Genomic DNA, 27,025 nt, shown 5'->3' on the forward strand with positions numbered 1-27,025 from the left:
TGGAAACATATTTCCTGGCTATGTTCTATTCCCAGTTGTCCCCCTATGCCCTATTCATTTAAAACATTCTAACATTTAAATTTGAAATGATTAACAAAAACATTAAGGTCATCTCTCTTAGCTGTAATTTGCTTTCAGTTCAGTTTTAGCGATCTTCATGTTTACAATTGCGCTCTCTTCGCAGTGCACTTGAAACATTGATGTTATTTTGATCACAGTCCTACAACGAAAGCTATAGGTGACCTATTATTTAAAAGAGGAACTTATGTCTCTAAAGCTTGTGAAAACAAAAAACTGGGGTATTTTGCAAACAGAGTTCGGTCGATGTGCATTCTTCAAGTGCGCTCAATATGTATGGAATGAGCTTCATGATATACTGCATATGAAATCTGTACCATCTATCGCTACATTCAAAAATATTTGGTAACACTTTATTTTGATGGTCCACTTGAGTATGAGTAGACTGTCTGCTTAATATCTGCTGATACTGCTCCTTCAACAGACATTAAACTGACTATAAGAAACTTTGCAAGACCATGTCAACTTACACTAACCCTAACCCCAACCTAACAGTCTACTTATAATCTCATGAGAATTAGTTGCCATATAGATGCAATGTAACTTAAATTCAACAAACGGACCCTCAAAATAAAGTGACCAAATATTTTATTTTACAAAATATTTAATATTACTTTTGTGTGTGCTTTTTATATATTATTTGTAACTAGATTATTAACCATACACAACTTTCAATAAACTTTTAAAATTATTATATATTTAGATTTTATTAATAATTTGTGTAGGGCGAGGCAGTGGCGCAGTGGGTAGCATGTTCGCCTCACAGCAAGAAGGTCGCTGGGTTGCTGGTTCGAACCTCGGCTCAGTTGGCGTTTCTGTGTGGAGTTTGCATGTTCTCCCTGCCTTCGTGTGGGTTTCCTCCGGATGCTCCGGTTTCCCCCACAGTCCAAAGACATGTGGTATAGGTGAATTGGGTAAGCTAAATTGTCCGTAGTGTATGAATGTGTGTGTGAATGTTTCCCAGATGGGTTGCGGCTGGAAGGGCATCCGCTGCGTAAAAAAACTTGCTGGATAAGTTGGCGGTTCATTCCGCTATGGCAACCCCGGATTAATAAAGGGACTAAGCCGACAAGAAAATGAATGAATGAATAATAATTTGTGTAACATTTTTAATGGATTATATGGATTATGGAACTTAGAAATGTGCAATATTTATCGTCTACAGTAGCATTGTAACTGTTTTATGATAATATGTCACTCACTTTGCCTTGAAACAATCTAAAGCGTGTTTTTTTTTTTGGGAGTCTAAAAGCATCGGCTGAGTTCTGAAGCTTATTACAGTGCAGTAACAATGAAACCCTGATCTCTGAAATCTCTGATCTATGTTGCCTGTCCTGACCAGGACTTCTGGTATAAGAGATTTTTTATCTCAATGGGACATTCTTGGTGAATCTAGTAAATAAATAAAAAAATAATGACAAATTACCTTCACGTTTTTAATTAGGGTTTCATTGTTACTGCACTATAATAGGCTTCAGAACTCAGCCGATGCTTTTAGACTCCCAAAAAAAAAACACGCTTTAGATTGTTTCAAGGCAAAGTGAGTGACAAACTATCATAAAACAGTTACAATGCTATTGTAGACGATAAATATTGCACATTTCTAAGTTCCATAATCCATAAAATCCATTAAAAATATTACACAAATTATTAATAAAATCTAAATATATAATAATTTTAAAAGTTTATTGAAAGTTGTGTATGGTTATTAAACTGGTTTCGTCCACTGTTTTATTATATAAGTATATAAAAAAAGCGAATTCGTTTTGTCAACAGGAACAGAGCACTGCACCATTGCGAAGATTCACAGTGGAGGAGATCATAATTTCCTGTTGTTGTCGACTGTGGAGGTAACTCATAATCCATATAAACACACATGTTCATTTTCTTATGAGAATCAGCAAGTGGCTTCTATTAGGCCAGTATCTGCTTTTATCCACATGGTGGCGCCGATGCATCATTAAAAAGGGTTTACAGTCCATGACCATACGAACACACATCTTCCCGGCAGCAAGAGTGTGATGTGTTTTATTTTACTGCTACGTTTTGATTTATGTGTACATCAATTATTGCCAGTTTTAATTAGGACACTTCTGATCATAATTGTGAAAATGATTGTATATCTGATTGTGTGGTTTTATAAAATCTGATTGTTTATAGTGTGTAAATATAGAGTGTATATATGTAATATCCGATTGTGTGTTTATGAACAGGGTTTGTCTTGTCCTGATGATTTCCGCATTCTGAACACCACCAAAAGCATCGCTCTGATTAATTCTGAGAGTCTGGACAGCTGGAGGATGAAGCTTCATGACAACAGCGATTCCAGCATCACTAAGTGAGTGTGTGACATCATCCCCATTGATCATAATAATGGCCTCACTAAGGAAATAGTTTCATGACTTCATAGACTACACTGTAAACATATCTGTGTATTCACTGTTTCCCTATTTTGTGATTCACGAATGTTTTCAGTTTGTTTACGCTTGTGAATTGCATTATGGGATGTTGATCTCTGCTCTGGCGACTTTTGATGTTGAAAATTTAACTCTGCAGTTTAACAAAGTAAAATAATATAACATGAATATAATACAAAATAACAATAATACAATGTATAATAAATAATAAATAGAGAAATTAGTTTGTAAAATAACAGAAAATGTGCTGGCAGTTTATTATAAGGTTTTTGTAGCGTAATACACAACCCCAACCCAGGAATTATATCACTTTAAAGGATAGAAAGTTTTCATAAAAGTCACTTTTTTCAAACTTTTTAAAGTTAAAAGTTGTTGGATTAAAGATCAAAATCCCATAATGCAACTCAAAAGCATAAATGTCAGCAGAAAATAAATGGTTTCAGAGGTAAAGAAAGATGTAATATTTGCCAAAATAAATAATTTAATCATTAAAATATATGAATTACTAAATGAATAAAATCTCATTCCGAATGCTTTTAATTTGTAATAAATGAGGTCAGTTGTGATGTATATTTTAAACACACGCTGCATAAATATATATTTGGGTGAAAGACGAGACATCCTATTTTGATGTCTTTCAAAAATGTATAAATATCTATATATTAATATATACTTCTACATAGAAAGGCAATTAAAGCAAAAGAAAAAACTTAAATGTTTCAAATGATTAAAAAGTTATTCATTTAAGTAATATTTTTGTTCCTAACTGTACAATTTTAAATATATAAAGGAACAACTGACATCACAAAATTATGTTTTAGTTGATTAAAAATAGTAATTTGAAGGATGCAAAGACGCAATATAGTTTTTTAAAATGGCTATTCGTATATTTAGACTTAAATTTTAGGCAAAACGGAAAATTAAAAATAATCGTAAAATCATTTACTCCCCTTTCACTTGTCACCAACCTGTTTGAGTGTCCTTCCCTGTTAAACACAAGAGAAGATATTTTGAAAAATGTTACAAATCAGCAACCATTGACTTCCACAGTATTTACATAAAACACCTTAAGTCAGAATTATTAGCCCCCCTGTTTATTTTTCCCCCAATTTTTGTTTAACAGAGAAAAGATTTTTTTTCAACACATTTTTAAACATAATAGTTTTAATAACTAATTTCTAATAATAATAAATTATTTATTTATAATTCTGACTTCAATTTTATATATATATATATATATATATATATATATATATATATATATATATATATATATATATATATATATATATAACCTTTATTTAACGTTTTATAAAATAGTTCACACTATTCAAACACATTGACTTAAAAATTTGGTTCAGCAAACATTTACACAAAAAAACATTAAAAGATACAATATACAAACAATACATAAGAAAGTAAAATAATAATAGATAAATACAATAAATGAATAAAAATGACTAACTTTCAATTTGAATCTAAATTAGTCTAGTCCTCTTCAATTTAGCTCTTTCCTGTAGAATCTGAAAGACTCCTGTAGAGTCTTTAAAATAATCGATGTGAGGTTGCCAGATTTTATAGAAATGGTCAGGATTGATTTTTCTCCATTTTCAAACATAAAACTCTTTTTTTTAAAGCAGTTTAACACATTTAATGTTTTATCTTTGTCTCATTGGTTATTATTTGAATGCCGAATTTGAATTCTCCTAACTTCTCTTCATGTAGTGACATCATTCTGCTGTTGTCCTCGACTGCATGTTGGAATGCCAGCTTTTTGGACCAAAGGTGAGCGTTTTAAGACGTTCCTGTTTTGCTCATTGCTCAGATTCATCATTCATACATTGTTAATATGTATTCTTTCAATGTACAAATCATTTCACTCACACTACCTGACAGAAGTCTTGTTGCCTATGGTCTCCTGCAATATTTGTGATGATTCATATCTGATGATATCAGAAAAATCAACCTTTTGCCAGAAGTCAAGTTATTATTTGTTGTTCTTACTACTGGGATTGACGACAAGACTTTGGTCATTAAGTCTATTTCACTTTATGAGATAGAATAATAGAATAATAAATCCAATTGCAGTCTTTTTCAGTTACTCTTTCTCTATCCACTCGTTACACACACACACACACACACACACACACACACACACTACAACTATTATACAGTATGGTGTGTCACAATACCCTTCGTTTATTAATAACATCTAAAGGACGTAACATTCCCATGTGTGCGTGGGTTGATGTGTGGTTTTTCTACGGTGGTGCATGCTTCTGCTTACCATCAGGAGGCAAACTACAGCTCTGTCTGTGAACACCACAGTCCGACTTTAACAGAAAATGTTGCATGATGGGTATCTTTTTTTCTAAAAGACAAGAGCCTCTGGAAAGCTCATGGCCGACGCAGTCCTCGATGTTCATAATCCAAAAACATTTCAAGAGATTATCTGCTTACATAAGGAACAACTGGTGTCGCTGGCGTTCAGACGGGGTATTATGGGTTGTGAGGTCGAGTCTTGGTTTTTTTTTTAAGTGCGGTTTTGAATATTTGATTGAAGCTCTGCTGCGCACATGTCCTGGCAGGCGTTTGAGAGCGACACATGCTGCTAAAGCTCACAGTGATTGCAGATCATTTGAAGAGCCCAGGTTTCTACAGGTCGGACCGGGCTGCTTTTATTCAATTTGACTGAATTGATTTGAGATTGAATCATATAAGTGCAATCTAACTGAATTAAAAAACATTTACATTGATTGAAAGGAAACATATTGAGCAAATCCAGTTGCAAATAGTGAATTGAATCAAAACAAATCAAATCTGAATGACTTAATGAGCTGAATCTGGTCGTTCAAATCTATCTAATAGAATCCAGGGAGTTTTAGTGGAACTGAATCAAAAAGTGATTCAGGGTGAATTGCATATTTTTAATCTGGTTAAGTCAAAGCTGAAATATTATTAGTCAATAATATGATTGATTCTAAATGAATCAGACTGTTCAGATGAACTGAATAAGTTAAATGGTGTCAGAATATAATCTAGTTCAATTAAAATAAATTGATTCAAATCAAATCTGAATGATTCAATGAATAGAATGAGTCAGTTTGTTCAAATCTAAGTAGTTGAATCAAGTGAATTTTCATAGAACTGAATCAAAAAGTGATTTAAGGTGAATTGCATATTTTTTGCTAGGTTACGTCAAACTTAAATATGATTAGTCAATTGATATGATTAATTTGAAATGATTCAGACTGATTCGACTGAAATGAATGAATTATGTTAGGATCTAATCCAAAAGCGTATAATAAATATAATATAATAAATTGATTCAATTCGAATCAAATCAAATCTGAATGACTAAATTATTAGAATAAGTCAGTTTGTTCAAATCTAAGTAGATGAATCTAGTGAATTTTAATGGAACCGAATCAAAAAGTGATTCAAGGTTAATTGTATATTTTTAGTCAGGTTATTAAATAAAACTCAAATAAATACTGTATAATTTGACTGATTCTAAACGAATCAAACTGATTCAAATGAACTGGAGGAATTAAATGTCAGAATCTAATCCAGTTGCATATAATAGTTCCAGATGCATTTTGATTCAAATCAAATCTGAATGATTAAATGATCAGAATGAGTCTGATTGTTCAAATCTACCAAATTGAATCATTGGAACTGAATCAGAAAGCGATTCAAAGTGAATTGTATATTTTTAGTCTGGTTAAGTAAAACTGAAATAAATACGAATAGTAAATTAAAATAATTAATTTTAAAATTAATCAGATGGATTTAACTGAAATTAAATAATTAAATGATGTCAGAATCAAATTCAGTTGCATATGGTAAATTGATTAAAATCAAGTAAAATCTGAATGATTAAACGATTAGATTAAGTCAGTTTGTTCAAATCTAAGTAACTGAATCAAGTGAATTTTAGTGGAACCAAATCAAACAGTGATTCAAGGTGAATTGCATATTTTTAGTCTGGTTACTAAATCAAAATTAAACAAATATGATTGGACAGTTATTATGATGCATTAAAAATAAATCATACTGATTCAATTGAACGGAATGAATTAAATTATGTCAGAATTGAATCCAGTTGTATATAGTAAATTGATTCAGATCAAATCAAATCTGAATGACTAAATGGGTCCGATCATTCACATCTACATAATTGAATCAAGTTCATTTTAATTAGAACAAATCAAAAAGTGATTCAAGTTGAAATATTGCATATTTTTAGACAGGTTACTCGATCAACCTATAGTAAATATGACTGATCATATAAGTATGTATGATTTCAAATGAATCTAGCTGATTCAACTGAACTGAATGAAGTAAACGATGACATAGTCCGTTAATTTCAATTGATTCAGCTCTTATCGACCAAATGAAATGTAATAGGATTCAGTTGCATTAAGTCTGAACCTCTAAATTCCAATTTAATCCAATGGAGCTGAATCAGATTCGATCAAATTGACTCCTTAAAACCTTTTTAAATTTGATACATTCTGTCATCTTGCTCAACGTTCATTCACAAAATGAATCGGTTGCTCAGTGACACGTTTGCATGCAGTTGAATTGAACTAATTTGAAATGAATCAACTCCAAATGAACTAATAAAATACACATGAAACCAGTTCATATTAATTAGTGTGGTCAAATTTATTTTAAATGGATCAATTTGTATTATATCATGCATTATTTATAGTACTGATTGAGTCAGATCTGAACAGCAAAATCTGATGAGTCAAATCCAGTTGAATCCTACTTAAACCCTAAAACAATCCGATTTAATTGAATCAATTTCTGTCACATTATTCTGATTCAAATTCAACTGAATTTAATATTGAGCTGAATGAAATGAGTCTTAGCAATTGAATCAATGGAATTGAAATGATCTGACCCAGATTGCATCAAATGAATGTGAACATGATCTAAAAGGCAGTTCAAGGGTAAACACATCTTGCTGTCTCATTGAAACTGGACTCAAGTTAATCGCATGTCTGATGTGTGACAGGCTATTTATTATAGATCGTCCGTCTTCCACCCTGACATGCCTAAAATACACTGGCTCGTACTGGACGTGTGCAGGATCAGCATCAGACTCAAACACCTGCAGCTCTCCATTTACACCCAGTGTATGTGTGTGTGTGTGTGTGTGTGTGTGTGTGTGTGTGTGTGTGTGTGTGTGTGTGTGTGTGTGTGTTTGTGTGTGTGTTTGTGTGTGTGTGTGTGTTTGTGTGTGTGTGTGTGTGCGTGTGTGCGTGTGTGTGTGTTTGTGTGTTTGTGTTTGTGTGTGTGTGTGTGTGTGTGTGTGTGTGTGTGTGTTTGTGTGTTTGTGTGATCTACTTTCATCCTTACAGAGCTACAGGCACACAGAAAGACCCTAAATCTCCACACCTCACATTTAGCATTAGTTGACCTGAACATAATTTAATCAACACCTTGTCATCCAAGATGTAATCTTGATTTACTCTCGTCAGTTGAAAACAAATCAATGTTTTTAAGAAAAACAAACAGGATTTTTTTCTCAATATAATGGATTTTTAATGGTGCCCAGTCGTTTGAACTTCCAAACTGCGGTTTTATTGCATCTTTATATAATCCCAGTCAAGAAATCACAGTTTTATTAATCAAGGTAATTGATTTTCAAAGTCATTTTAAAAAGTCATTAAAAAAATAACATAAATAAATAAATATCAGTCAGTCCTAAAATTATTCATCCCCCAAAAAACTAAATAAATACAATTATTTTAGATTACAAATAAAGGAGTAAATAAAATTATTTTCCTAGGGGAAAAAAAACCCTATTTCTCAACTGGGATTATTAAAAGCCTTTTAAAGCTGCATTTAAAGCACCATAGATCTCCAATATATGGAGAAAAGTCCTGCCTGTTTTCTTTAAAAGCCTTAACTTATTCTCGACTAAAGAGAGCAAGTCTTGGATGAATAAAAGAATGGAAATTTTCATTCTTAAAGTCAACTAATACTTTAGCTTGTTCCTATTTCCAGTGCACTAAATGTCACCGTTACGTGTTTCTAACTAATGAAGTAACACAGCAAATGCAAACCATTGTAAATTAGTCAATTAATCAAGGATGCTCCCTGCGTTCGCGTGGGTTTCCTCCGGGTGCTCAGGTTTCCCCCACAGTCCAAAGACATGCGGTACAGGTGAATTGGGTTGGCTAAATTGTCCGTAGTGTGTGAATGTGCGTGTGGATGTTTCCCAGAACTGGGTTGTGGCTGGAAGGGCATCCGCTGCGTAAAAAAACTTGCTGGATAAATTGGCGGTTTATTCCGCTGTGGCGACCCCAGATTAGGGACTAAGCCGACAAGAAAATGAATGAATAATCAAGTATGTGTAGCTTTTGGGAAGTAATTTTAACCTGCTGTTTCCACAGTGATGACGGGCATTTCAAAACCAACCCCAAAGTCCCAGGCATCGATTTCAATGCTGTTCGGCTGCTTTTCGAGACCCTGATGAAACCAGCCTTCGCTAGACTTTTGGAGCAGGTGTGTCTGTGTGCTTTGATGTTTCACCATCATCTCATCATTTATTTAAAGCACAGCATGCATAGAAGGCAGTTGCAGTGCTGTGGTACTGACCAGGTTTCTAAAATATTCAAAGCCTTATTAATAGCATAACAAACAAGTTGGTATATGTATACATTTTTTGAAACTTTCTAAATTCTATACTAAATTCAGAAAGCAAAAAGGAGTAAATCAAGTTCCTCTTGTTTTTTTCTTTTTTTCTCTCTCTATTTTCTTTTTATTTATTAATTAATAATAAAAGAAATATGTTTATAAGCTTTATACAAATATACACATACAATTGAAGTCAAAATGATTAGCCCTCCTGTAAAAAGCTCATTCCCAGCCACATTAGGGATTATAGATAGCAAAATTGAGCTGTTTTTATTTTAGCGGAGTTGTAAAGCACCGCGGTTAAACATGAACGTGGTTTTGAATGTATTAAAAAATGTTTGTTTGTTGTACAAATTTGTAATAATGACTAAAAATACTATTTTGTGGATCTCCTGACTTCTGGGTGCAGCTATACTGCCTTTGTGGCTGGTGTATTCTGGGAAATTTTCTTACCTCTTAGTGTCGAGTGTGGTCCTGAAAAATCTACGTTCAAAGGGCTATCTACCCCTTCCCCTTTGTCATACGCCTTCAACATAAAGAGCATTGGGACACCCCTACCCCTTCACGTGAACGTGCAAAATGAGGGCTAAGGGGAAGGGCTAAGGTGTAGAGTTTGGATTGGGCCTTAGCCTACAATCCTTGCACAACTTACAGTTTCATCTGTTATCTCTCTCTTTTGGCAGTACCTAATTTAAACCTGAGATTTTGGAAACCAGATCTAAATTTAGGGGGAACAGTTGGTTTGGGTAAAAAATATTTTAAGTGGGAAGTGGGTGATCAAAGGCTGTAAAGTAAACGACGGGAACGGTCGGATGTGGAATAAAACCTCGCGGGATTGGGACAAAAAAATTTGTCCTGCGCAGATCTCTAGAACAAACCATCGTCATACAATGACTTTCCTAATTACCTTAACTGGTCTAATTAACCTTGTAAAGTTATTAAATGTCACTTTAAGCTGAATATAGTATCTTGAAAAATATCTAAAATATTATTTAGTGTCATCATGGCAAAGATAAAAGAAATCAGTTATTAGAAATGAGCTATTAAAACTGTTATGTTTAGAAATATGTTAAAAAAATCTCTCCATTAAACAGAAATTGGGGAAAAATATTAAATAAGTCAAATTTAACAGGAGGTCTAATAATTTTGACTTGCACTAATGCATCTAAAAGCATCAAGAATTAAGAATGCACTAATCATGTTACGAACGCAAATGTACTTTCATATATATTTATAAATTTAAATTCATATATATATATATATATATATATATATATATATATATATATATATATATATATATATATATATATATATATATATATATATATCCTGCAAACGTGTTCCTCCAGATCACAAAGAGCTTTGAGAGTCTCCTGATCCCCCAGCTGCCCTGTTCTCCTCCTGACGTGGAAGCCATGCGGATCTACCTGATCCTGTCTGAATGTCCCGCTTTCCAGGACTCCAAAAACTACATCACTCTCACCATCCCTCTCGCCATGGCCATCCTCAGACTGGACGCCAACCCAAGCAAAGTGCTCGGTATGAACCCACCGCCAGCCTCTCTTCTGCCTGGCAACACCTCTAGTTGTTGCTTAGTTACAGAGTGCCTCAAATCTCACAGTCAAAACGCAATCTTGATGCTGTTCCTCAGATAACTGGTGGTCGCTGATGGACTGCACGGTGTTTACCAGATTAGTGGAGATGTACAAAAGCATCGTTGTGTTTCTGTTGACCGGCGGGAAAGCTCTTCTGATGCCTGTGTTTCTGGAGAGCTACACCAGCGCCGCTTTGCGACTGCTGGAGAAACTACACAAGGTGAAAAAATCATGTATAATAAGTCTCTGATGTTTCTAGAGTCTGCATGTGAAGTTTCAGATCAAAATACCTCATAAATATTGTTTTATAACTCTTCAAACTGACCCTTTTAGGCTTTGATCCAAATTATGCCATTTTGGTGACTGTCGCTTTAAATTCAAATGAGATTGTGCTTTATTTTGAAAAGAGGGCGGAGCTAAGAATTCATATGCATTGGCATATTCAAGCTGCGGTCATACTGGGCTTTTCCTTCCATAGACTTCCATTCATACGCATGCAAATGTGTCAGACCGGAAGTTTCGCAGGTTGCTTAGGTGCAACGTTCAAGCTTGGTAAACTTGGTAAAATTGCATCACTTGACTGCGTGAGACAAGATCTCAGATACAAGCGGCCGAAAAATGAGTTTCCTTCCCCAGGTGGCAGGGTGCAGCCTTATAGATAGGGTGAGGAGCTCTCCTCCACATCGCTGCTCTTCCACATCGAGAGAAGTCAGCTGAGGTGGCTCTGGCATTTGTTTCGGATGCCTCCTGGATGCCCACCTAAGGATTTTCCATGCATTTCCCACTGGGAGGAGGTCCTGAGGAAGATCCTGGACACGCTGGAGGGACTAAGTCTCCTGGCTGGCTTGGGAACACCTCGGGATCCCCCTGGAAGAAGTGTCTGGGGAGAGGAAAGTCTGGGGTTCTCTCCTGAGATCCGGCCCGGCCCCGGAAAAGCGGATGAAAATGAATGAATGATTATAAACAATAGAATGAAGTATTTTTTTTACTATATTCACACATCCGTTTACCACACAAGTGTGTTTCAACACCTTATAAAAATAATATTTGCATAATGGGTGCCCTTTAATGAGTAAAGAATCAGTAATCTCCCCAAATAAGTAATGTAATGTAATGTGTATTTATATAGTGCATTTATTGTGTATGGCCGTACACCCAGAGCGCTTCACCACCACCAGTGTGCAGCATCCACTTGTATGACGTGACGGCAGCCACAGGACAACGGCACCAGTGCGCTCACCACACACCAGCTGTAGGTGGAGTGGAGATACAGTGATACAGCCAATTCGGTGGATGAGGATCATTGAGGCCAGGATTAAGGGTTAAACTCCTAGTGCCACGGAATTTTTAATGACCGCAGAGAGTCAGGACCTCAGTTTAACGTCTCATCGGAAAGACGGCGCCCACTGACAGTGTAGTGTCCCCTTCACTTTTACCAGGGGCCGGGGCATTAGGACTCACACAGACCACAGGATGAGAATTGATATGAGATATGAGAATTGAAAATGGAAGACTTTTTCTAATGTTGGAGTCATTTTGAAGTTAATTATCAAATGTAAAAACATAATTTATCATTTATTAATTTTCCTTCGGCATAGTCGCTTTATTTATCAGGGGTCCAGAATCCAGCATATGTTTTGCTACCCAGTACTGGGAAACAGTCATACACACTCACACATTCAATCACACTACGGCCAATTTAGTCAATCTAATTCACCAATAGCGCATGTCTTTGGACTGTTGGGGAGCATCCAGAGAAAACCTACACAAACACGGGAAGGACATGCAAACTTCACACAGAAATGTGACGTGACAGTGCTAACCACTGAGCCACCGTGCCATCAAAAAAAAAAATGCACTTATTATTATTTTTCTTCCTGCTATTAAAATGGTCACAGGTCATTTTGACCTGTAAGTCAACAGAATGATTAATCAAACTGAGCTTCCCCCCAGCAATAGAGCTGAAATGCTTGTGTAACTTGGGGAGTTTTGTTTAAAAAACAAAAAAACTAATTTTACTTCATCCCTGCAGGTCAACCTGAAAGCCCATCGTGTGGAATACAACCACTTTTACATCCCCGACATCGCAACCCTGGTGGACATCCAGGAAGACTACCTCAAATGGTTTCTGCGCAAAGCTGATATTGTGCGTATACTGTTACACATATGCATACAGTATTTCCATGTCACATTGCCCTTCGCGGAGACGTTTGCTAAGTTCTGAAACGTCCAGGATGTTTTTATGATGAACTGGATTCCTGGAGGGCCGCAGCTCTGTACAGTTGCAGTCCAACCCTAATCTAACACAGCTGATCCAACTAATCAGGGTGTTCAAGACTACTAGAGACTATTAAGCGGGTGTGAGTTGGAAGTGGTTGGAGCTAAACTGCAGAGCTGCGGCCCTCCAGGAATTCAATTTGAGGTCATCAATTTTTTATTTTATTTGATTTATTTATTCAAACAGAAACATCATACATAAAATATCATTAACAAAAAAAATGCTTTTCAACATGGTCGAAAATGGAGCGGGATGAAGCATAAGCCTATTATTCTCCCACCTCATTACCACATACATCATTCGTTGATTACTTAAACTTATTTATTCTTTTACCTATCTCTTCTTTGTACATGAAACATAGTTTATCCTTTTGGCATCTTTGACAAATAATATGTTTAATTCTATTTTTACCTTTTCATTTTGTAACATAAAAAATTAACACAACAAATACATAGAACTGCAAATAGAAAAAACAACAACAACAACATAGTACTGCAAATAGCCATTAATTAAAATTTCATCATACCTTTCTTTTTTTATCCTTTTTCAATCACCTTCATCATTATATTCCTTTATTAATATATATTTATACAGTTTTTTTTTTATTGATTAATATCCTGACGTTGTTTTAGAGTCTAATCTAGACTGTTCCAGTTTTACACCACAGACAGACATACACAAACTTTTTAAAGTTGTTCTTGTTTTCAACATCCTACAATTTCGTTCTTCTCTCAGATTATACCCCCCTTGTCGTTCTTCAAAAAATCTTTTGTTTACATTTTGGAAGTTTTTTTATTCCTAGCTTTAAACATGAATTGTGCTGTTTTAAAATTAACCAAATCATTGAACTTGGGTGTCTTTGATATAAAAATTAAAGGATTTGTATGCCCCAAATACCCCACATGTTCTATTAGGTAATTACTTGTTTTCTGCATTGTACATAAGGATCGTAAATTAGATTTGTATGTATTCCCCCAAATTTCAGCACAATAACTCCTGTAATGCAACATATGTGTGTTAGATAATAAATACATTGATTTATTGTCCAGGATAAATCTTGCTTTAAACACTATTGCTACAGTTTTTACTAATTTTGATATCAAACTATTTATTTGCGGTTTTATAATCCAATATCTTGACATCATTATAAATTCACAGTGTTATAGTTGTCAATGAACACCTCATATCTTAAAGAGATTCTTACTTCACCAAAAAATGATAATTCTGTTATCCTTTACTACTTCTGTCAACATTTACTTGTTTCTTTCATCTGTTAAACAAAAGAAGATATTTTGAAAATGTTTTTCCTACTCTGGAAGTCAATGGTTACAGGTTTCCAGCTTTCGTTTCAGAATATGCTCTTTTGTACAGAAAGAAACCCATAAAAGTTTGGAAGGGAGTAAATGATGAGTACATTTAAATTTTAGGGTGAACTGTCCCTTTAATTAACCCAAGCTGACCAATTAAAAAGTAACCCAGAGTTTAACACGTGTCTTTGTTTTGTTTTGTTTTTTGTTGCAGAAAATGCGATACCCTCCAGTGCAGGTGTGTTAAATGGAAAACTCTGTTAGTGTATTTTTTGTTTGCTTGTTTGTTTGTTTTTTAGCACAAACTTAGCTTGTTTGTCTGAATCTTATTTCCCAGGGTTCTGTCACGTTATGTGCCTATCCGTTCATATTGAACGCGCAAGCCAAGACAACCGTGCTGCAAACAGATGCTGAGCTGCAAATGCAGGTAAAACACAGCAACTCAGTGTGTTTATATGCTCCTGAAATTGTTAACTGAACTGAAAGAAGGCTGTTATTATCACCAAGACTGCATTTATTGATTAAAAAAAACAGTCTAGTCAATTATATTGTGAAATATTATTACAAATTATGTCTTATGTAAATAACTGGTTTGTTTTTAATTCATATACAAATAATAATCTATAAAAAAATCTTACTTATTCCTCCAAAATGTTAATTTCAGCCTTATTTTCTGTTAAAGAAAATCATATAAATATGCAGAAAACTGTTTTTATTATGTTTTTGATAACAAAATTTATTTAAAATATAATAAGTAGCTGTTTGAAATCCTTAACAGATGCAACTTTATCTATATAAATATATTGCAACTATATGTTATTCCTCTTGTTTTTTATATATTTATATGCACTTTTATTATTTTAGAAAATTTTACCTCAGAAAAATAATTATTAAAAAATAAATTTTCTGACATATTCTATTAATGTTTGAAGTTAAGGTGGACTTATTAAATTAGTATTTTTTTTATTGGCTATCAAAGTGGTTTCTGTTGGTTTCAGAACAGATACAAATAAATCTGATCTTGTCATTTCTTAAAACCCCACCATTCTTAGCCTTTTTGACTAGTTGTTCTTGCTGTTCAGATGGCAGTAAGTGGTGCTAACTTGCACAACGTCTTCATGCTGTTGACCATGGAGCCTTTGCTGGCGAGAAACCCTTTCCTGGTGCTCCACGTACGGAGAAACCACTTAGTCAGCGACGCTCTCCGGGAGCTCACGATCTACAATGATGTAGACTTGAAAAAGCCACTCAAGGTGTGTATTCATCCCAAAGCACAATGCCAAAATGACATGCTTGACTAATGTGCAGTCTCATTGTTTACTTTTTTTCAGGTCATCTTTGATGGAGAGGAAGCTGTGGATGCTGGAGGAGTCACCAAGGAGTTCTTCCTGCTGCTGCTGAAAGAGCTGATGAACCCCATCTACGGCATGTTCACGCAGTATTCAGAATCCAATCTGCTGTGGTTCTCTGACAAAGTGAGTTCAGTTGTATCTGCTTTGAATCCAAAAGAATAGCAACGCAACTATGGGCAAAACATGCTAGCAAAATACCAATTCATGTTAGCAACACTGGAAACAGTTTGTAAACAAGCTAGCAACATGTTCATTCATGATAAAGGTGTGTTTCACACACTAAATGGTTGCCAGCATGTTTCCAAGGTCATGCTAGCAATCTGTTTACCATGTTAAAAACATTAAAAGCATATAAATAACATTTAACATTTTGTTTACCCTATTACAAACTTGCCAGCTTTGTGTTAAAACATGCTAGCAACCCAATAAACATGCTAGAAAAATGTTAGACCATGTTAGCATGTGTAAATGTTAAATTAAATAAAATGTTAATGTTACATGCTAGTTTACTGTTAAAGTATGCTGGCAACTTAATAACATGCTAGCAAAATGTTAAACCGTGTTGCTTTAAACATGTTGCAACATGGTTGCTTAGTGTTAAAACATGCTAGGAAAATGTTAAACCATGTTTAGCATGTATTAACAGTGTTAAAGAATTCTAGCTCAGTGTTAAAACATGCTAGCAACTTAATAAACATACTAAGTAAATGTTAAATCATTATAGCATGTGTTAGCCATGTTAAAACATGATAGCTTAGTGTTAAAACATGCTAGAAAATAAATAAACAGGCTAGGAAAAATGTTAAATTATGATAGCATGTATTTACAATCATCAAACATGCTAGCAACTTAATAAACATGCTACGAAAATGTTAAATCATGTTAGCATATTTTCACTGTGTTAAAGCATGCTAGCTACTTAAGAAACATGCTAGGAAAATGTTTAATTCTGTTAACATGTATTCATCGTTTTAAAACATGCTAGCAACTTAATAAACAATCTAGCAAAATGTTAAATCATGTTAGCATGTATTCACCATGTTAAAACATGCTAGCAACTTAATAAACATGCTAGGAAAATGTTAAATCCTGTTAGCATGTATTCACCATGTTAAAACATGCTAGCAACTTAATAAACATGCTAGGAAAATGTTAGATCATGATAGCATGTATTCACCATGTTTAAACATGCTAGCAATTTAATAAACATGCTAGGAAAATGTTAAGTCATGTTAGCTTATGTTAATGTTAAAACATGCTAGCAACTTGATAAACATGCTACGAATATGTTAAACCCTGTTAGCATGTATTAAACATGTTAAACATGCTAGTTTACAGTTAAAATATGCGAGGAACTTAATAAACATGCTAGGAAAATGTTAAGCCATGTTAGCGTGTGTTAATAATGTTAAAACATGCTAGCTTAGTGTTAAAACATGCTAGCAACTTAATAAACATGCTAGGAAAATGTTAGATCATGATAGCATGTATTCACCATGTTTAAACATGCTAGCAATTTAATAAACATGCTAGGAAAATGTTAAGTCATGTTAGCTTATGTTAATGTTAAAACATGCTAGCAACTTGATAAACATGCTACGAATATGTTAAACCCTGTTAGCATGTATTAAACATGTTAAACATGCTAGTTTACAGTTAAAATATGCGAGGAACTTAATAAACATGCTAGGAAAATGTTAAGCCATGTTAGCGTGTGTTAATAATGTTAAAACATGCTAGCTTAGTGTTAAAACATGCTAGCGACTTGATAAACATGCTACGAAAATGTGAATTGCTGTTAGCATGTATTTACCATATTAAAACATGGTAGGAAAATGTTAAATGTGTTGGCGGTTTGCTAAAGCCTTGTGGAAATGTGTCATTGTGTTTAAACATTTGTTTTCTTTCATTCCACTTTATCTTCAATTAAAACTTATAGCTTGCAATGCTCTTTCATTCAGCGCATTTCAGATGATAGTAAAAAACAGGACAATCTTCAGTGTTCTCCAAAAACTATAATAGTGCAGGATGAGAACTGAAGGACGTACTGTCATTCACAGGTGTTTTTCAGGCAGGAGTAGTGCCGCGTGATTGAGAATGTCAACCAATAATCTTATCATGATTTGAAAATGTCTCGCCAAGCTCTGCTGTTTTCATGAAAACATGATGATCCTGCAGGATTTCTCTAGAGCTCGATGACGTCCAGTACTCTCGGCTGTGTACAAAACAAGGCTGAGATGAGGACTGCACATGATTCTGCAAAGTTTATATTCTACAAAGATTGTTTTTTGCACACAAATATTCTTGGATAAATAAAGGGTTGTAATGGAAAGTTAGCTGTTAGATAAGTATTGCAGATTTAGTTGTATGTGTACCTTAAACCTGTACGTTTGTTTGCATTGCAGTGTTTTGTGGAGCACAATTGGTTCCACTTGATTGGCATAATCTGTGGTTTGGCCATCTATAACTCCACTGTGGTGGACCTGCACTTTCCCCTGGTGCTCTACAAGAAGCTCCTGGAAATTTCGCCCACTCTGGATGACCTGAAAGAACTTTCGCCTACAGAGGGAAGGTATAACACAATGCTTTTCCAACGTTTGTATTTAGGCATTGTTCGTTCAGAAATTACCAATTTCCTAGAGCTTCGCAAAAGGGATTGTTTAAGTTGTCAAGCTTGTGATTTAATAATGTTAGCTTATGAAACACCGATCTCCTGTTTAAGCTTCTTCTTCCGAGCCCACATTTCTAAACGCATCTTCTCCTAGAGCTTTAAAGCTACAACTACCAAGGTTGGCTCACACCTTCAGACTGATCTAAATTTATATTCTATGTCTTTTCTAACTGATCAGATTTACGGGTTTCTCAAAACAGCTGATCAAATCTTTGAAAAACCCACATAGACTTCGATTGAGGGGGTGAAAACTTTCAGGCAGTAAATCTTGCTAAACATTTAGCATAGATGCTGCCAGTTCAATGGGGTGTATGCCAGTATGCTAATAGGACTTTTAATTTGCCAGTAATCTGGGTTAAGTGCTTCCTTTGAACAGAATGCCATTGCAAAATCGGCGTGTTTAAGGTTTGTTTTCTTTAAAAATCTACAATCTCCACTGACTGAGTGATATCCGATATAAAGTGGGTCTCAGATTGTACAAGAAGCACTGCACTAAATTACATTTCCCCCCACCATGTCTTTATAATATGAGCATTTAATTTACCCAAGTATTTTTAAAGGAGCTTCTGCGCTAGCCTGCCGATTCTGATGGGCACTTGCTAGTAAACGGCTTTTTGTCTCGTTTTACGCTTGAGCATCTAAATGAATGCCAAAGTCTGTTTAACTGATTATATTTTAATCACATTAAAACATTGATGCTGTAAAAGGAACCGTATAAAATGGAAAAAAAATTCACAATAACAGGTCACCGGAAGATTATCAGCATGGGAACAACACTAGCTTGGCATATACCCTATACCTTCACACTTTAGAATTGCTGTCAAGCATTTGCTAGCACAGCTAAGTAAATAGCTTTGGACATATAAACAAGTTAGATCATTATAAAACGTGTTAAAAAAAGTGAAAACATGCTAGCCATGTGTTTAAGAGTTTTACTGTTTTATGTATAACCATGTTAATGTTATGTTAGCCAAGCTAGAAACATGTTAGCAAAACTTAAATTTATACTAAAACATGTTAACAAAATGCTAATACATGTTAGCAAACTGCTAATTCATGCTACTGATATATTAACTGTGATAGATACATCCTAAAACATGGTACACTTTATAAGTCATGTTAAAAACAAGCTAAACATGCTAGCAAAATGTCGAACATGTAGCTATTACATGCCATCGACATAACATCGACACATAACAAAATGTTGTAGCAACATTCACCAAACCAAAATTGTCCTGTGGGTTAGCAACAAAATACCAAAATATGTTTGTAAAACACAAAATTTGTTAGGATATGATGCTGAATGTATGTTAGCAACACGCAATCTATCTGCCCGTTCATGCTGGCTACTTGCAAATTCAAACGCTAGCAGTGGGATAATGCATGTTAGCCTATTGACAAAACATACTTGAAAAATGTTAACAACATGCTAGAACATTATGAATGTTTTTATTAAAGTGCTAACATGCAAGCACTGTGCTAAAAGAGGTTGACTACATGCTAGCAGCATAAAACTAAATACATTTTCAAAACATGCTAAAACATGTTACGTGCGTTATCACATGCTAGCTCGTTCTAGCCTCATATACTAGAAACAAACTAGCAATGCCGTGATAGAACCATACTAACAATAGCCGCATTTCCACTATCGGGCCAGTGCGAGCCAGGGCTTTAATCGGGCCGGGTCGGGCCAATAGCCCGGGAGGTTGAGAAATGAGGCCGAAATCATGTCGCGTTTCCACTGACGGGCTAATAGCTCACAGCGCGTCACGCAAACACCGCCCACAGAACGTCCCCGAATCAAACGTCACACAACCCGCCCACTTCAGATAAAGCACACCATAGAATCATCACGAAACGAAACCATTAAAATGAAGACAACTGAAACAAACAAATGACACGTTACTGTACAGCAGTACATGAAATGTCTATACGCACAGACCTGTGTATTTCCATTCATTACATTTGTTTACTCGCCGACCAACTGGCATTGTGCATCGACTGCTCTCGCCGAACGCAGGGACCCATCACAGAGAGCGCACACATCCATAATATACAGCCACAGAAATTCTCCTTTATAACTCGATATTGCATGTATTTTATAACATCCTCGTTTTGATAGAAGTCGTGTTAAGTGTTTCAGCATAAGAGCGAGTAGCCTTATAAAATATAGCCATATTTATTGCTCTCGGCAGCTATTCACTAAAACTCTCCATTTAAAGTTTCATTTATAAATTTAACCACGTCATATAAAAACATAAACAGTTGTTTGAGGATATAGAACACATTTTGTGTTTGGACTTTCCCCCATATGCGTTTAAAACAGCGAGCGCTGCGCAGGACTGGGTGAAAGAAAAAAAGGTAATAGGCTAGATTCTGCTTTCAAATAATGCTCTGTTTGCGCGATTTGATTAATATCATCTTATCCAAATACTTTATAAATAATATTTCAAACCGTCTCCGTTGTTGTTTTTATAAAATATCGAAAATCTTTTTTTTTTCAGACAGGTCTTTGTAAAATGAAAGTTATAGGCTATATATGTGGCTTTAAAACGGTTCGATTTATGTATTGTATATAGGCTACCTACATATAGCTAGCTTTTGTTTATTTTATATTGGTTTATTTATTTAATGTTATTTTATATTTATCCGATATTTGTAATTCTTTAAATTATATTTCATTAAAGCTTAGGCTATTTTATCAAGATATGACACTATATTGCTTAAAGTCTATGAAAGTGGGCACGTATTTTGTTAAGTTTTATGTCCTTCTGTTGTATTTATATTGTGTATTCTCTCCAAAATAAATTAAGAAAAAAGCCGCTCGCGGCATAACAGAGCTGTGAAGGAGCGCTTTAGTCCGGTCTCACACACACATACAGGCATCTAAACGCGCACAAACATTTTAAACTTGACAAAAACTCTCGAAAACCTTTACTGTCTGCTGTGTCTTTAATATGGTGTAAAGATTATTATGCGTTATTGAAACATAAAGGAGGACGCAGCAAAAAAACGTCACTATAAATTAAAACTAGCTACTTTATTATTTTATGCAGCAGCCTTACATTTAAAAGGGAAACATAAGGGTGATTATACGCAAAAAGACCCCAGACTATAAGGCTAGATGTTTTCTTTCCCTTATTTCTTTATTTGTTTGGCGCATCTACTCATGTGCGATCAGAAAACTGCCCGCCTCTCCTTTCACTCCCCCCCGAAGCCCCAGCTGGCCCTCCTTGGCCCAAGGTATTCGGCGGGCCGAAAAAGGCCGGCCGCTGGCCCCAAGAAAGCCCCGCTTTGGCCCGATTAGGCCCCGGAAGTGACAGTGGAAACCCCACTGGCCTTGGCTCGCCCTGGCTCGCTCGCTTTAGGCGCGATAGTGGAAACGCGGCTAATGTGTTAAGCCATGTTAGCAGCATGCTAAATGCATAATAAAAGCCAACATGCTTCTTAAACCCTATTTTTAAAACATGTTCTTAATGTTTTTAACATTCATACTAGGTTTTCTGAGTCTCTGTCTAAACTCTCATCTCTTGAGACACCATGTTGTTGTTTTTCCCCCACCAAAAGCCATCACTGGCTAATGAAATCAGCTCAGCCTCCCACACAGCACTGTATCACAGCCCTCTTTAGACCAAATCAATGGAGTTCCTGTGACCCGCGGGGCTTTACTGAGAAATCGAAGTCCTAAACGCACCAAACAAACCACTGAAGAGAAACTGTTTTGCTTTATTTTGTTGCCCTGCACTCCATGGCCTTTGCCACTGCATTGCATAAACAGGTTGTTTTTATGTAACCTTAATTAAAAGCCACCCCCAAAAAAAAGCTTTCTGAAGCGCTCGGGTTTGTGAGTCACTATCACACCACTAATTGGTCACAGAAGGAGAGCAGAAAGGCTGGAGTTGATGGCCGGTTCAAGTCTGTAATCGTGTTTTTTTGATTAGTGGCTGTTCCGGAGTCATATCTGCTTATAAAAGCAGACTTTGACACGGCAATTATAACTTTCTTAGGACAAGCATCAGTTAATATGGCACTGCGCCCCATGGCAGATGATTAGATTGTGTACTAACTAAGGCGTTTAAAAGGATCAGGGATTAATTGGTTTCCTCTCGGGTAAATGTGTTTGCCACTGACGCCACATTGTTGGATTTATCTGTGGATGGTTTTAAGCTTATTAACAGGTTTAAGAGAAATGCAAAGATTCACAGGGATTGTGAAAATAGTTTTAAATTTAATTTAATTTAACTTAATTATTTTAGTTTCATTTATTTAATTTGTGTTTTATTTCATTAAATTTATGTTTCAATTATTTTAATTTGTATTTTATTTAATTTGAATTTTTTTTTTATTTTATTTGTGTTTCATTTAATTTAATTTGTTTAATTTAATTTAATTTAATTAGTTTCATTTAATGTGTGTTTAATTTCATTTAATTCGTGTTTCATTTAATTAAATTTATGTTTTATTTCATTGAATTTGTTTAATTTAATTTTAGTTTCATTTAATCTGATTTGTCTTTCTGTTAATTAAATTTGTTTCGTTTAATTTGCGTTTCATTAAATTTAATTTGTGTTTAATTTAATTTAATTTGTTTCATTTAATTTGTGTTTTATTTCATTTGTGTTTTATTTTATTTATCTTTTGTTGGATTGTTTTTGTTTGTTTTCCACTTAGGTTTAATTTTGTACTTTAAACTGGTAAAGGTAATGTGTTAATATATTTAAAATAACATTATTTTGTTTCTCATCACAGCTATTGTTATTGTAGCCTTAATTTATTTCAATAATTTAATTTAATAAAAAACATGCTGTTGTTTGATATATTCCACATTTTTGGTCAATTTATTTTAATGTCTTTATTTTATTATCTTTATATAATATTAGTGTCTTGTTATTAATTTATTATCTTATAAATTTAAAAAAAAATATTTGACTGCATGTCACTGTATATCAAACGACTGAAACGATATAACTAGAGAAATCTCCTCTCTGCTGAGCTAGATCGCTTACTGAACAGCGCAGCATCGATGATGTAAGCGTGCCCAGGCCCGATTGTAGTGTGAGTGCGGGCCGTTGGGGGAGACGGGAGGGGGGACAAGCGTGCTTTGGCCCAGTTCGAGGCAACTGTACATAGTGTGAGTACGGCCTTAGTGTCCAACCAGTGATGACATACAGCCATATTGCATTGCTTAGAGTGTGATATTGCGTTTGTACAACAGTTTGACGGCTTAATCATGTAAATAAAAAAGAAAATGAAATGCAGAGAGTCTCAAATCCTATTTAACCTTTGCTACTTCACAAACGTCCCTTTAGAGCTAGTATTTAAATGATTCTCTAGCGTAATGTCTAAAATGATGACAAAACAGGTGATTTTGCATTTTAGGTCTATAAGGCTGAACGACTTGAAATGCCATCAGTCTACAGAGATTTTTCAGTATTTCTCTGTTGCAATCAGGAGATCACACTAAATAACCCTGAAAAAGCCAAAGCAAAGCAAACATTAGCAAATTACCAATGGTATAAATATAGCACTACAGCATAGAAAAGCAAGAGATCGACTTAGAATGTCACTTACCTGTTTTATAATGATTTGATTAGCTGTTGTTTAAAGTTAACGCTGAGTTTTTCTCCCTTAAAGACTTATTATGCGGTCTCTTTCGCCATCTTGTGGCAGAATGTCAACCGTCTTTGCTCTGCTCAGTATGACAGGCTGATGGCCGCTGATCTCCGAAATTATAAATATTTAGAATTGGCACTATCCTTCTTATAAATAAACTGCACAGTTACAATCTAAACAACTACATTCTCATCTAAAAAAGCCTCAAAAGTATTATATTGTCCAACAGCTGCAATATTTGTCAAACTGTAGTGAGTTTATTGATCTGCTGTCACTTTATGTGGGCAAAATAATATACAAGAGTGAAGGTGTATAAGTGCTGTTATTCGAGAACCAGCCAGAAATGTTGTATAGATCATAATAATAAGAAAAACAGATCATATTAAAAGTATTATTCATCCTAAAACTGTTCTTAACTGTTCTGCATCCTAAAAATTGCAAGTATTATTGTTTGTTTAAATGCTTCTTCAAACTATCTTCTTTTGTCTTTAACACAACAAAGAAACTCATCAATGTTTGGAACCACTTTAGCATGAGCAAATTTTCATTTTAGGATGAACTATCCCTTTAATGTTGCAATAACCATGTCCTGGTTCTTGTTTTGAGACCTCATTTGGCCTCATTTCTGACTCTCCGCTTATATAAATGCCATATTTTATATACATTTAATAAAGTCATGGGCAGAAAAGTGCCATTTGTTAAAAGTGGGAGATGATGTGCAGCCCCTGGCTTTCCTGCATAAGCCAGGGGTTTGTGTTTTTATCCTGCAGCTGCTGAGCTCTTAACTGCGATTACACCAGAGAAGGACAATTAAATGCCTGTTGATGACTTTACAGATTAAAACAGAGAACATTTTCCAAAACTGCAGGTCGGATGTTTCCTAAACGTTCGTCATGTGCTGTTTTTGTCTGTGTTTTGCCAGGAGTTTGCAGCAGCTGCTGGAGTTTGAGGGTGATGTGGAGGAAACCTTCTGTCTCAACTTTGCCGTAAGTTCATGGACACCAAAATATGACTCCTTTATTTAGGCCACATCAGGTCACAAGAGGATTTATCTGATTAGAGGAACGTCACTTATAGCTGTAGTTTAAAGTATAGAGCCGTTGACAGGTCAGTATTTTTAATTAAACAAATTGAACTAAACCTGTTTTTGATATCTCACACACACACACACACACACACGCACACACGCATATGCTGTCCTGATGATGTCCTGAAAACCCTTACAAAAACCCTTGTGATAAAATGACATTAAGCAGATGTTTTTTGTGGTTTATTATGAAGAGTAATACAATAATGCAACGTTATATTGTTCTTTGACAGTGTTAAGTGAAATTGCTAGTGAAAAATTGTATTATCATTTTGTAATAAAAATTAATTTAGACTTTAGTGCAATTTACTTATGGGACGGTTCATATGTGCTTGTATTATAATAATCATTGTACATCGAATATTATAGTATAAATCTGTCATAAAATAATCTGTCATTCAAAATATATGACAATATATGAAAAATGCTGATCCGAAGTGTAAATATTACAAAATAAAATTAAAAGATTTCATAAATACGTGTATATCCTAACACTTTCATAATTTATAAATAATTTAAAAATCTCATAAATAAGAGTTCTCAAATTAAACAAAAACTACTAAAGTACTAAATATATGTATATATTTTTACACACACAAAAATAGTAAAACATCCAGAGGACATAACAAAATATAAGCCAATTCAGTTTTTTTTAAATGTATAAAATTATTATTATTATTACTAATAATACTAAAAACAAGACAAGGGGGGCAGCACGGTGGCGCAGTGAATAGCGCTGTCGCCTCACAGCAAGAAGGTCGCTGGTTCGAGCCTCGGCTGGGGCAGATGGCGTTTTTGTGTGGAGTTTGCATGTTCTCCCCGTGTTGGTATGGGTTTCTTCCGTGGTATTTTTTCTGTTGGTGTGGGTGCTCCGGTTTCCCCCACAGTCCAAAGACATGCGCTATAGCTGAATTCATTCATTCATTCATTTTTTTTTTCGGCTCAGTCCCTTTAATAACCTAGGGTTGCCACAGCAGAATGAACCACCAACTTATCCAGCATATGTTTTATGCAGAGGATGGCCCTTCAGCCGCAATCCATCTCTGGGAAACATCCATACACACTCATTCACACCCATACACTACGGACAATTTAGCCTACCCAGTTCACCTGTACCGCATGTCTTTGGACTGTGTGGGAAACCGTGCATCCGCTGTCTAGAACATATGCTGGATAAGTCGACGGTTCATTCTGCTGTGGTGACTGCGGATCAATAAAGTGAATAAGTCAAAAGAAAATTAAATGAATAAATGAAATATTAAATATTAAAGTATTTTTCTACAAAATGTACTTTTATTAAACTGTTTGAATTATGAATTTAGTGGTATTACAGCATGATATCTGCTATTTTGTTTCATTATATTGCAAAAAAAATGTATTATCTTTGCCACATCTTTTTATAATCTTAATCCACACTTGTATGTACATTTAGTACATTTAATACATCAGACAAATTTGGTATTGTGAGATTCTTTCCTGGTGATGACCGCTGCTTTCTGTCTACACTACCTGACAAGTGTTGTCGTCGATTTCAGTTGTAAGAGCAAGACATAATAACTTGACTTCTAGTTGATCATTTCAAAAAATGTCAGAAGATAGATTTTTTGATGAATCATCTGTTGAACTGTATCCCAATGATCACAAATGCTGCAGAAGACCCTTTGGAACTGGCATGGGTCCAAGATTTTCACAGATATCAGTCAAGTTTGGGGAAGAAAAAAATCATGGTTTGGAGTTACCTTCAGTATGAGGGCAAATTCTTCAGCAGGATATTGCTCCTTCTCATATTTCAACCTCCACATCAAAGTTCCTGAAAGGAAAAAAGGTCAAGGTGCTCCAGGACTGGCCAGCCCAGTCACCAGTTATGAACATTATTAAGCATGTCTGGGGTAAGATTTTGGCATTCCATATGACTTTATTATTAAGTTGTTTGAGTCATTGCAGAGATGTATGGATGCAGTCCTCCAAGA

At 35.0% G+C, this 27,025-nt stretch overlaps 1 protein-coding gene across 6 annotated transcripts in view; it reads left to right on the forward strand.

Moving 5' to 3' along the window:
• The window catches only part of herc3 (HECT and RLD domain containing E3 ubiquitin protein ligase 3), a 54,354-nt gene that overhangs the window by 18,566 nt on the left and 8,763 nt on the right, over positions 1-27,025 (forward strand). Inside the window, exons 9-21 of one of the 6 annotated variants that reach the window (NM_001145624.1) lie at positions 1,855-1,928; positions 2,292-2,416; positions 4,221-4,280; positions 8,906-9,017; positions 10,502-10,691; positions 10,804-10,967; positions 12,780-12,893; positions 14,547-14,570; positions 14,670-14,759; positions 15,415-15,585; positions 15,664-15,807; positions 18,090-18,256; positions 24,891-24,954. In NM_001145624.1, the coding sequence (NP_001139096.1) occupies positions 1,855-1,928; positions 2,292-2,416; positions 4,221-4,280; positions 8,906-9,017; positions 10,502-10,691; positions 10,804-10,967; positions 12,780-12,893; positions 14,547-14,570; positions 14,670-14,759; positions 15,415-15,585; positions 15,664-15,807; positions 18,090-18,256; positions 24,891-24,954 (1,499 nt within the window). Of the gene's footprint in view, positions 1-1,854; positions 1,929-2,291; positions 2,533-4,132; positions 4,281-8,905; positions 9,018-10,501; positions 10,692-10,803; positions 12,984-13,139; positions 13,229-14,546; positions 14,571-14,669; positions 14,760-15,414; positions 15,586-15,663; positions 15,808-18,089; positions 18,257-24,890; positions 24,955-27,025 lie in introns of those variants that run through there. The other 5 variants (XM_087234851.1, XM_087234850.1, XM_087234848.1 and 2 more) reach the window with 5 other exon arrangements.

The sequence above is a fragment of the Danio rerio genome, chromosome 1 (assembly GCF_052040795.2).
Source record: "Danio rerio strain M-AB ecotype USA chromosome 1, GRCz13ab, whole genome shotgun sequence".
NCBI classification, from domain to species: domain Eukaryota; kingdom Metazoa; phylum Chordata; class Actinopteri; order Cypriniformes; family Danionidae; genus Danio; species Danio rerio.